This window comes from Sapajus apella, unplaced genomic scaffold, assembly GCF_009761245.1.
Source record: "Sapajus apella isolate SASKATOON/1434 unplaced genomic scaffold, GSC_monkey_1.0 scaffold42, whole genome shotgun sequence".
Classification (NCBI taxonomy): Eukaryota; Metazoa; Chordata; class Mammalia; order Primates; family Cebidae; genus Sapajus; species Sapajus apella.
This window is the reverse complement of record NW_022436982.1, coordinates 14,950,928-14,963,744: the sequence shown is the minus strand read 5'-3', so window position 1 is coordinate 14,963,744 and position 12,817 is coordinate 14,950,928. Positions and strand designations below refer to the sequence as shown.

At 44.0% G+C, this 12,817-nt stretch overlaps 1 protein-coding gene across 1 annotated transcript in view; it reads left to right on the top strand.

Annotated features, from left to right (window-relative positions):
- The window catches only part of ADAMTSL1 (ADAMTS like 1), a 423,754-nt gene that overhangs the window by 283,969 nt on the left and 126,968 nt on the right, over window positions 1-12,817 (top strand). Inside the window, 3 exon segments of the mRNA XM_032300230.1 lie at window positions 1,324-1,503; window positions 6,669-6,822; window positions 7,706-8,831. Coding sequence (XP_032156121.1) covers window positions 1,324-1,503; window positions 6,669-6,822; window positions 7,706-8,831 — 1,460 coding nt within the window.

Genomic DNA, 12,817 nt, shown 5'->3' with positions numbered 1-12,817 from the left:
TCTCTCAGCAAGCCCAAAAGCAGCAAGCTCATGACAAGAGACTATTCTGGAAGAAATCAGCAGGCTCTGATTTTTACAATAAAATATCCCCAGCACAGAGTAGTCATAGGTGGAACTCTTTGCCAGGGTTACGTCCGACGGAAAGTGATAGAAAACCCAAAAAACATTGGCTTAAAAAAGATAGGAAAGTTGAGAGGGGGTGGGGTACAAAAAAAAAAAAGGATAGAAAAGTCTTCTTCTCTCACATAAACACAGGCAGTCCAGAGTGGGTATGGTGGCTTCACAGTCAGGAAACCAGATTTCTAATTTTTTGCTTATGACAGCCCAAGATGAAAGCTTACATTTCAGACATCATGTTCACATTCCAGCCAGCAGGGAAGAGAAAAAGAAGGGAAGAGATGCCACACTCTCTTTGTGGGTACTTCCCTGAAAGCACACACAACCCTTCCTTTATATCCCATTGGCCAGCATTTAGTCAAATGGCTGTGTGTACCTTCAATGGAGATTGGCAAATATCGTCTTTATGCTGAAATGTCATATGCCTAGTGAAAAGCTGGGGATTCCTTTGCTCTGATAAGGAAGGGATACACATTTGAAAATAGCCAACAGTCTGTGCTTCAGGGGTCCTCCCTCCCGCTTCATGACCCTGGATCATAACTATTCAGTTACATGTAAGCAATGTGCTTTATTGGGGTTCCTCTGAAAACCACTGACATGAGGCCATTTTTCTTGCATTCCAAATTTCAGTGGCTCTGGCCCCCACTGCCCTAAGAAAACATCAATCCTGCAAGAAAAGTATTCCAGGGGGCTTCTTAAGAAAACCAGACCCTAAATCTGATGCCCATTCAGTGTGGTAGAGTGCCTTCACTTAGCGAAAGGACTGTCTTTTCTGCAAGTTAATTTCTCCAGATTTATACCGATGGCAGGAGCTCTCTCCTGTTCATCCTGGAAGCAGCAGAGATGATTTTCCCTGGATCATAAATATGCTGAACACTCTATTATACTAACCTTTTAAACCAGTTGTCTTGGATGGGGCTGCAAATCATAGTTCAGGAGCTACTTTCTAAGATTTAAAGGCCCCAGAAATTCCTGGATACTCTAGTTAAATACCTGGGATTAAGAGTGGAGAGGGTAGATCTTGCCACAAAATTCACCTCAAAGTGAAGAAACAAAATCCTTTGGACCAATTCCTGGTTTTTTTCTTTTTCTGCTTTTTTTTTCTTTTTCCTTTACTCTTCCAAACTAAGGTAAGAATTAGCAGTTAGACAAACTGACTTCCCATATAGGATCTACTTTTTTTTCTTTCCGTCTTTCCTTCCCCAGTGTTCCAGAACGTGTGGCGGGGGTGTTCAGAAACGCGAGGTTCTTTGCAAGCAGCGCATGGCTGATGGCAGCTTCCTGGAGCTTCCGGAGACCTTCTGTTCAGCTTCAAAACCAGCCTCCCAGCAAGCATGCAAGAAAGATGACTGTCCCAGCGAGTGGCTTCTCTTGGACTGGACAGAGGTACGTGTGTTCCTCGGGAGAGAATAAAAGACACCCAGGTAGGAAAGGAAGGCACCGCAAACATATACATAGAAAAGGCAAGAAGAAAACAAAGCAATCCTCCTAACATTATGGAACAGTATTTTTGTAACCACATACACCATAGTGTGTAACTAGCTTTTAACGAGGCTGCAGGGGCCCGAGTTACGTAGCCAGCACTTACCCGGCAATCGGAAGCTTGGAATTGTAAATGGGCTTCTTGTGGAACAAAACCAGACCTCGGTGGTGCTGTTTTGGCCCAGAATTGTTTTCCACACACTGGGTTCTTCTCCTTCTAGCTCCACACCACCCCTCCTCCTGACCTCCCTGTACCTCCTCCCAGATGTTTCTAGTCTCTATTCAGGAAGGGCAAAGCCTCTCTAGCACGTCTCTTCCAAGTTATTGGACGATAAAGGACATGATTTATTAGGAAAAGAAGGCCAAGGAAATCCTGCCTGTTTACTGTTAGTTTCCTGGCTCTAAAAATCTTCAACAACTTCCCAGCAAGAGAATTGGATTTCCCTTGCTGCCCTACACTTTGGGAAGTGATTGTGTCAGCATTCACCATTCGTGACTTTATCTCCTAAGTCAGAGACATACCTCTAACTAACCTATCTTTCTAAATCATGCCTCTTCTATTTCGGGTGTCTGCTGATTCATTTACACCTAGCTTCAAGTCATTTGTTTTCAGCCACGATCACTTCCTTGAGTTGCCTTCGATTCTCCAGCTCCATAGGCCTGTGTGTCTTCCATGGAGAAATCCCCCCAAAATTGTTGCCTCACAAGCAGATTTAGCCTAGAACAGAATCGCTAGACCTGAAGTGAAAATTTCTGTAAAACCAGATTAAGACTTTCCTTTTTCTAGCATATAAGCATTTGAATGGGCCTTCCTAACCCCACTGCCTTTTTTTTTGTATAGTATACAACTCAACAGGAGGGAGCTGCTGCTGATTGAAATACCTCACAGAGATACTTGCCTACAGAGGGCAAAGCTGCCTGTGAAAATTAAGATCCAGCTCTCTCAACATAGGTTCTTAGAATTCTTGCCCGCATCTTATCAACCCGCATAGAAGTCTATGAGATGGTGCCTGCTACGTGCATTGCAATTAAAAGTTAACTTAAGTTACCACAGGAGGTTTTATAATTTGGCAGTAAAATTGCTTCCTGTGGTATCTCACCCCAAATGTCTCAGAACATTTGGGGAATTATTTTCTCATGTTTTGGAAAGAAATTTGATTTCAGCAAGATAAAAGATTAAAAGTGTATAAAATGAGCATGTGTATATTTGTATTTGTGCACGTGCATGTTAGTGACAATTTTTCCATGGGAACGTTGATTTGGGATATGGCATTTGAAGAACACCGATGTATTTGCCAAGTGGCTCTAGATGAAAACATTCTCCCAGTGCAGTGTTATAAAAGGAATTGCTCCCCTAAGCCTACCAGCTGATAGTCCATCATGAGTGGGCTGCTGAGGAAGGGGCTTGTGTGTATTATAATTGTCTTCCTGTGTTCCTGGAGTTTGTGGCCTTTGAAGTATATGAGACACAGAGGATTCAGAAAAAGTTCTTTTCTGCCTGCAGATTTGAGAGGGACCCTTGAGATTTTGGACTAAGGAAAAGGTCCCACTGGTCCCATTAAGTACCGTAGGCCTTCAGAACAGTACTAGCGCAATGTGTTGTTAAGAGTGCAATGTGTTGTTAAGAGTCCAGACTCCTCAAAGACAGGCAAACCTAGGTCCAAATCTGACTCTGCCACTTACTGGCTATATAACCTTGAGCTAATTACTTAACCTTTTTGGTCTTAGGTTGCTTATCTGTATAACGGAGATACAATAGCATCCATCATGTATGTGGGAGGCAGAAATTAAATTTAATATATATTGCATGTAAAATACTTTGTGCCTACTAAAAGAACCTCATGATTCTCTTCCATTTGGGCTCACTTATCATGAGAAGGAAAGGAAATAAAAGGAAGCACTCACCGTGGCTGGCTGGGCCTGAGGTCTCCGACAGGCTCTCCTGGTCTTCCTCAAGAGAATGTTATATTTTGGGAACTGGGAGGAGTTAACTCTTATCCAAGGAATGTTACTAGGTTCTGAACTATCTGGATTAATGAATGTAAATTCCAAACATTTGGGGTGGGGCTGGGCATGGTGGGAAGTAATCCCTGAATCGCTGGGATTAAACTCACACTGGTGCCCTATTGAAGCGCTCCTGGAGGTGTTCACAAAGGCTCCGCATTGGCCCTGTCATCCTCATGACCATTCCCCTGGCCCCCTGGCTGAGATGAGATGTGCATTCCACACCTCCCATGAGACTGCTCTTGGAGAAGGGAAGACCTAGATGATCTGCGGGTGTTTTTCATCCTCAACTATCTGGGCTCAATCTCATAGTTACTGCACAGAATCCCACAGAGATGGAATTAAACCAAAGTTTTACAATTTCAAATAAAATTACTTACAGATTCTATTTTTGAAGTTAAGACCTCTCAAAAGGGCATATTTCTTTTCCTTAAAAGAAATCCTCAATCTCCTGAAAGACTTGGATATTAAATATTTTTAAATCCTATTTTATGGAAGTTGCTCCTTCTCCTGCCAAAAATGTCTTAAAAATAGTCAATTTTAGAGCTAGAAGCAGCTTGAAAGATCCTATAGCCTAATTACTTTGTTAAAAAACTAAAACCACAGAATGCTTTATCAAATGAAATGTTACTATGAAGTCAAAAATCTTAAACATAAAATTAGAGCTGTTTTGGTTTAAGTGTGAGTAGTGATCTCAGTTATCCAACAGTTGGGTCTCCTCATTACCTGAGAAGCCCCTGAATTACTACTTTCTCAACATAGTTACGGAATACAGTTTTAAAATCCCTGCTCTAGCTTAACTTCCTTATTCCAGAGTTACAGAACTTGAAGCTAGAGAAAGAGCTAGACTTGACAAAAGTTATAACCCAATCTTCTGACCCAAAACTCTGGTTTTATGTTTCTACTTTGCAGCCTCAAAACAACTATGCTTTTTAAATTTTTCAGGCTTCTTACCTCCATCCCATCTGATCCTTGGATTTGGCACTGTCATTTGCAATAAAATAAGGAATATGTGGAATCTGGAACCCATAATTGTCAGACTATAAAAGCAATGGGTTTGATTCTCATCTCCATCTTCTGCATCTTAAATATCTTTCAGGGTGGCATCACACAGAATACTGTCACTTCAACATGTTAGGATATAACATTTGAAAATATAAGATCATTTTTTCTTTTTTTTTTTACTGTCATTTTTCAAGTTAACGTGACGCACTCCCGCAACCCTTGTTCAGGCCTTTATCATCGCAAGCCTGGAGATGACAGCCTCCTTCCCCGACGCCCTACCTTCCATTCATCTCCTGCTTGCATCCCTTCTGTACACTGTTGCCAGATTAACCCTCTCCCAACGCCTGTTTCATCACGTCACCCCCCTCTTCAGTGGCTTTCCACTGCCTTATGGACCAATTACAAACCTCTTGTCTGAAAACTAAAGGTCTTCAAAGTCTGGCTCCAAATTAACCCTCAATCTCCTGACACTTCCACCTTGAGGCCTCTGTTCTGTCAAACTGTTCTGTCCCATGCCTGCCTTGGGACTCCTACACTGAACTTTTCTATGTTTTTTCTGGATATTTCCCTGTCTCCCATCTGATCCCTGTTTCTCTACACCCACCCAGATTCCAACCATCTTCAAGACCTTGGTGAGGAGATGTCTAGTGTACTATAAGCATTCGATTATTGTTAGCATTATTTTTATACTACTTGGTCTTCTAATTGTATATTTTTACTAAATTCTGTAATTACAATTCTATAAACACCTTTATTGAGGTCTGATTTACACATTATAGAATTTGACTTAGCATGTTTTAAGGTTTATGCATGTTATAGCACGTAAAAGAACTATATTTTTAATGGCTGAATAATATTCCCCTGGAGAGATATCGGATGTTTTGTTTATTTAATCATCAGTTGATAGCCATTGGGTGATTTTCAATTATGAGTCATACTGCTGTGAATATGTGCATACAAGTCTTTGTGTAGATGTATGTTTTTGTCTCTCCTGGGTAGATACCCAGGAATAAAATTGCAGTTGCGTTGGTAGCTGTTTGAAGGCTGCTAACTAGAAACATAATAACAGTTTCAGGTCAGAAGATTGGGTTACGACTTTGGTCAAGTCTAGCTCTTTCTCTAGCTTCAATGTCTATATCTCTGGTTAAGGAAGTTAAGCCAGAGCAGGGATTTTAAAACTGTGTTCCATAACTACGTTAAGGAAGCGATTCAGGGGCTTCTCGGCGATGAAGAGACCCAATCCTCTCATGGTAAATTTACATTTAACTTTGTAAGAAACCCAATCTGTTTTCTAAGGTGGCTGTATCATTTTACTTTCCCACCAGTAATGAGTGAAACTGCCAATTTTTCATATCCTCACCAACACTTGCTATTGTCTTTTTTTTTTTTTTATGATGGCTGTTCTAGTGGCTATGAAGTGTTATCTCGTGGTTTTGACTTAGATTTCCCAAAAGAACTATTTCATTTTAACATTGGAATTTTCCCCTCATTTGAATGACAGCTCATTGGGGTTAGAAACTCTCTTGCACATCTTTTCTTCATAACTTCCAGCACACTACTTAGACAAAGTAGATTCTTAACAGTTAAGTAATTCTTGACACGAAAATATTGTCATTTATTTGTGAAGGAAGGAAAAGGAATTAATAATAATTGTCATTTCTATGTATGGCATTCAAACTATATTATCTCACTTAATTCCCAGACTTGCAAACTAAGCATAAATGGGAACAGACTCAGAGAATTTAGGTAACTTGCCAACTAGTGAAATACTGAGTTGGGATTTAAACACTCTACAACTCACTAACTCTGAAGCCCAGGCTATATAAGTAAAATAGATAAAATGTCTTCAGGAAACCTCAGAGTAGAAAATCTTAGAGTGCAGTATGTCTGCAAAATGGGGATGTCTTCCACATCATTACCTCATAATTTGTATTTCTATCTCAGTGGCTATTGCTTTTCCAAGCAACTTTTCTCATATTTTGATGAGTTTGAGAGTCTACTTTAAAATTAGCTTCTAGTTTCCTGAATTTATGTGCATTTGGCCCTTCTTTCTCCGACAGTGTTCCACAAGCTGTGGGGAAGGCACTCAGACTCGAAGTGCTATTTGCCGAAAGGTGCTGAAAACCGGGATCTCAACTGCTGTCAATTCCACCCTGTGCCCGCCCCTGCCTTTCTCTTCCTCCATCAGGCCCTGTATGCTGGCAACCTGTGCAAGTAAGTATGTCAGGGCTCGGGGGATGGGGAGATGAAACCCAAACAGCAGCAGGTATAGCCAATACGCTGTGGCCTTCCCTAAACCCAACACCTGGGGGAAATAGTGGGACAGTAGAACCCCCTGGAGGGCTGCAGGCAGGAGAGCTCAGCTGGAGACGGAAAAGGAATCTTAATTACGGGTGGCCAGGCCGAATTCTCTCCTCCCCTGGAAAAACAGTTTGCAGGGGGTAGAGCAAAGTTCACTCGCTGGCATACAGAGATCTGGAAGCTGGAGGCAGCATCGTACTAATGATGTCTAACGTTAGCCACTCTGGGGTTTTAAACAACTCTAAACAGATTTGAACTGATTACTATTAATTCCTAGAGCCGCAACACTTCTGGGCTCTCCTCACCAGGTCCTTTAGGGCTCTAGTGCCTTGCAGGACCCAAAAGGTAAACATTTAAAGGAGGACGTTCTCCTCTTTGTCCTCTGCATCTTTTATGGTGCTAATTTATTGTTTAAAAATTCTTTTAATGAGAGAAAGTGCCTTTCCCCTGGGTTCCCTCCTCCATTTAGAACTCCGAATCTCAGCTTCTAGGGGCAACAAGGCCCAGCAGGGAGACGCTGGGTTGCCCACTGCATCTCATTAGTTCTGATTGTGGTGGCAGCTTGATGGTCCACAGCTGGGCGCGAGGTTCTCCTGAAAAACACAGGCAGTAAAGGATGGCCCTGGCCAAAATAAACCCTGAAGAACGCCTTCTCTCCCGTCCCTCCGATGCCTCCATCTCTCTCTCTCTTCTTCACTCTGGCCCTTTCATCTGCCTCTCTTTCCTGGCGGCATCTCACTCTGGGTTTTCTGTCTCCCCACCTTTCTCTGTCCCTTCGGCTTCACTCTCCTTCCAGGGCCCGGGCGGCCGTCCACGAAGCACAGCCCGCACATCGCGGCCGCCAGGAAGGTCTACATCCAGACTCGCAGGCAGAGGAAGCTGCACTTCGTGGTGGGGGGCTTCGCCTACCTGCTCCCCAAGACGGCAGTGGTGCTGCGCTGCCCAGCGCGCCGGGTCCGCAAGCCCCTCATCACCTGGGAGAAGGACGGCCAGCACCTCATCAGCTCCACGCACGTCACGGTGGGCCCCTTCGGCTACCTCAAGATCCACCGCCTCAAGCCCTCGGATGCGGGGGTCTACACCTGCTCCGCGGGCCCGGCCCGGGAGCACTTTGTGATTAAGCTCATCGGAGGCAACCGCAAGCTCGTGGCCCGGCCCTTGAGCCCGAGGAGTGAGGAGGAGGCGCTCGCGGGGAGGAAGGCCGGCCCGAAGGAGGCCCTGCAGACCCACAAACACCAGAACGGGATCTTCTCCAACGGCAGCAAGGCGGAGAAGCGGGGCCTGGCCGCCAGCCCGGGGAGCCGCTACGACGACCTCGTCTCCCGGCTGCTGGAGCAGGGCGGCTGGCGCGGAGAGCTGCTGGCCTCGTGGGAGGCGCCGGAGTCGGCGGAAAGGAACGCGACCTCGGAGGAGGACTCGGGCGCGGAGCAAGCGCTCCTGCACCTGCCCTTCACCGTGGTGACCGAGCAGCGGCGCCTGGACGACATCCTCAGGAACCTCTCCCAGCAGCCCGAGGAGCTGCGCGACCTCTACAGCAAGCACCTGGTGGCCCAGCTGGCCCAGGAGATCTTCCGCAGCCACCTGGAGCACCAGGACACACTTCTGAAGCCCTCGGAGCGCAGGACTCCCCCCGTGGCGGTCTCGCCTCATAAACACGTGTCTGGCTTCAGCAGCTCCCTGCGGACCTCCTCCGCCGGGGATGCCGGGGGCGGCTCTCGCAGGCCGCACCGCAAGCCCACCATCCTGCGCAAGATCTCCGCGGCCCAGCAGCTCTCAGCCTCGGAGGTGGTCACCCACCTGGGGCAGACAGTGGCCCTGGCCAGCGGGACACTGAGTGTTCTTCTGCACTGCGAGGCCGTCGGCCACCCAAGGCCTACCATCAGCTGGGCCAGGAATGGAGAAGAAGTTCAGTTCAGTGACAGGTGAGCTTTGTAACTAACCTGGTCTTGGGAGGGAGGCAAGGGACCACATCTAGCCCAAATCACACTATTTACACAGTCTTCAAGGTGTTTCAGGAGTAGAGCTTACAGCTGGCCTCGGGGATCCCATCATGGGGTGCAGGCCCTCTCTCAGCAGTGATAGACTATTGGAGCAAAGAGAAACTATTTCATTTTTCTAAGCTGTCTGTTCTCATCCTTATAAGAGACTAGCAACACTGCCTACCCACCCCCATCCCTGTAGGATCCCAAAGATGAATGAGATACTCTCTGGATAGCTTTGAACTTGTGGCAGAAAGACATCATTCTAGGCCAAGGCATTATTATGTTACTGCTCTGTAAGATGAACCATGGAAAAGCCTGGATACTGGGACACTGCCTCTGTGTGTGTGGTCCCCAGGGCTGGGCAGAGAATGCAGCCGGCACCTGCTGTTTCCCATGGGTGAGCCCCTCCTGTGTCTGGGCTGAACAAAGCTGTTTGATGCAGAAAGCTTTTATTCCCAGTTGGACCTGTGATTAATTATCCTAATATCTCCTGTCGTCTCTGTTTTGATGTGTCATTATCAGGATGACAGCATGTATCACTTACTAGTCTCTTTGGGCCAAAGCCATTTATAATGTAAAGCCAATAGTGGTAGTAGAATTAATAATGTTTTTTACCACTACCTGTGCCATGCTTTCTACATATTTTGTCTCTTTTAATCTTTACAGGGGCCCTGGCAATGAACATAGTTGTCATTAATTGAGTAGTGACTATCTGCCAGGCAAATGTAAACTCTTTATTTGTTTATCTCACTGAATAGAAGTGGATACAGTTTTTACCTACACTTTATAGAAGAGGAAACACATAAAGTTAAGTAACTTACTGAAGGTCTTATTTATTAGGCATCAGAGCTACCATATGTAACAAAAAAAGAACTTCCCTGTGGGTAGTCACTTTAAAGAATCACAGAATCAAGATCCTCTAGTCTAGATTCCTCATTTTAACCATTTATCTTCTCTGAATCCAAGCATAATGCTCTTTTCATTAAGTCTACATCTAAATGCTATTGTTTCACTAATCCTCTTCTCTGGCTTGCTAGCTGTTGGTAAGGAAGGAAAGAAGCCAGCGTTTATTGTTCCAGGCACTGTGCCAGGTTTATTTATAAGTAACTGCATTTTTTATTCCAGTAGTCAATCCACAAGATTGACATTAACCTCCAGTTTTATGTAGAAAACCAAGGTTCAGCAGCTCACCCAAGATCATACTTCAGTAAGAGCTGAAACAAGTGTTCAATATCAAGTTTATTTCATTACAAGGAAGAGTTCTGTCTACTCTTCTGAGACTGGGTGAACAGACATATAATAACTTTTGTCCATCCTGCGCACATCATTTTTTTTTGCCTTTGAAATGTCAATAATACTGCCTCTCAGCCTTAGTACTTATAGACCAAATAGCTTTGATAGCAATACTAAGTATTATTACTGTATGCGCAGTGCTTTGAAGGCATTATCTTAATTTTCCCCCAAAATCCTAGGAACTAGTAGGTTATTGTTACCACGCCCTAGATAGAAAGCTAAGGCACAGATGTTGGACCTGCATAGAAACACTGGAAATGGTCTGAACACAGGCAGCATGCCCCAGAGCTTGTGATTTTAACCTGTCCCTTTGTTCCCGAGGCCCCCCACCCAACCCCCACCACTCATACTTTCCTTGATGAGCTTAACTGCTGTTATCTCTGTCATTTTCTCCAAAAATCCTTATAACATGGTTGTGAAGATTGTAGTCAAACCTTTTGAGGTCACTGAGTGGCAGCTCCAGTGTCTGGCCCCAGGGAGATGAGGGGTGCCCTGCAACTCAGTCCTGTCAGCGCACCTGCTATGCCTATTACACCACCATCATGCCCTCTCCTCTACCAGACAGTCAGTTTATCAAGTGTAGGTACCAAGTTTTACTTCCATCCCCTGGGTCTGTTGGCTGGGATTGGTACTATTGGGATTGAAGAGAATCACAATTGACTGCCTGAGGGAAAAGATGGGAATTAACATCTTCCTACTTCCTCCTAAAAAGCTGTGGAACAAGACAGAGCAATGGGCAGGGGTCATCAGGATTCTGTTCAGCCTTTGCCTGCAGGGAGAACATGGAGCTCCTGGCTTACTTGGAAGTCCTGACAATTTCTTTGAGTGTTGGAGACTTTTTATGAAATCCAAGGACCGTGGCCCATCTAGGTCACCTGGTGACTGCAGGGATGATGTGGAAAAAGGTAGACAAGCATGGAGGGGTTCAAGCTGATCTTGCCAAGGCCCCTCACTTTTCATGGTCTTAGTCTCTTCCTTTCAGAAATGAGGGGGCTGTACCATATCATCTCCCAGGCCCCTCCTCCCTCCTTCCCTTATTTACAGAAGGTCACAGAAGGTTAAAACCCATATGCTGATGGGAGAACTTTGACCACAGTAACTTCAAAAGTTGTGGCACAAGTTGTTTCTAAATGTTCCACAAACAGGCTCAGTGATCACATGAGTTTGAGAAGGGTAAACTTAAAGCTAAACAGATGTATGTACTGCTGGATTTTATGTCTATTTTTTTAATATCACACTTGATTTTTTATTATAAAAGTAATAAAAGGGCTATAAAACAATTCAAATAATATCTAAATCTATAAAAAGTACAAGCCTCCCTCATCCCCCCAATGCTCCCCGGAGGCTATCATTCTTAATAATTTGGTATACATCCTTTTAGAATGTTTATATATTTTACTGTATTACATAAAAAGCATGTATGCACACATAGGATTTGGGTTTTTTAATAGGATATTAGTCATGTTCAGAAATGTGACTCGGTTTTTACTTAACAGCATGTCTAGGAGATGTTTTTGAAATAGTATGTAGTGGTCTATATTACCTTTTTTAACAGCTGATTACTGTTCCTGAATGCATTTAACTATCCCCCAACTGAAAATTATTTGGGATTTTTCTTTTTATTTTACTCTTTTAAGCATTCCAGTGTGTGTTGTGACTTTCCAAGTAGACAATATAGTATGCTGTGTTTTCAAAGCTCTCCTTTAATCACTGAACAATTTTTTCGGCCTAGTAATCTCAGGAACACCAATAATTCTTGAAATAGCACTTAGAAAACACACGTTGGCCTTTTAATTTTCACCTTAATGGGCATTGAGAGTCTAACCCCAATGGCTTTAAGATGGAGAAAGTTCAGTGGAATCTTCTAGAAACAGAGACGTGGCAGCCAGGTGCTAAGAACACTGATGCCCTGGGCCTAGGCAAGCAGAGGGCAAGTCCTGGATCCTTCATCATCCAGGACACTGTTGTGGGGGAGGGTAGCACTAAGGGGGTAAGAGGGAAAACCCCTGAGAGGCAGGAACAAACAGTTTTTGCCACCATCAGAAATTTTCTTTTTCTGGATCTAGCCTTGATTAAGCTTTTCAATGCAATTAAATGGCATGTGGTAGGGAAAAATAAGAGATTTACATTTCTGATCTTTGACATCATAATTTTTCCATTTTTCTTGGCTGGTCAATAAGAAATATGGCTGGAGCTTAGTTTTCTATGTCTTTTAAGTTCTGTTTGAGAAAAGAATGAATGTATCTGCACAGAGCATGCTGCCTTTGGGATTGCTTTGCTGTGGGCCGTTGGTGACCTCTTCTGTGTTGGGTTTCATTGCTTGTCATCATTACTATGTCTGGTAGTGATTCAGAAATGCTCATTTATTTTCAAACAGAGATGTGCTGAAATGCCCAGTGTTACAGTTCAGTTAGTCTGTTTTTGCTAAAGGCCCAAATCCACCTTCTGAGAGTCTGCAAGATTCGGCTGTGTGTTGGTTTGTGGGACTTTGCAGTTTGTTCAAGTATCCTCCAAATAGCATGAGCCAGCTAGATAGGTCCAGACAAAAGTGAGAGAAGTCTGTTATTTCTTTGCTTTTAAGTATTCCAAAGTTTGATTTGAAAGACATTAGTTTTAGAAAAGAATCACTATCA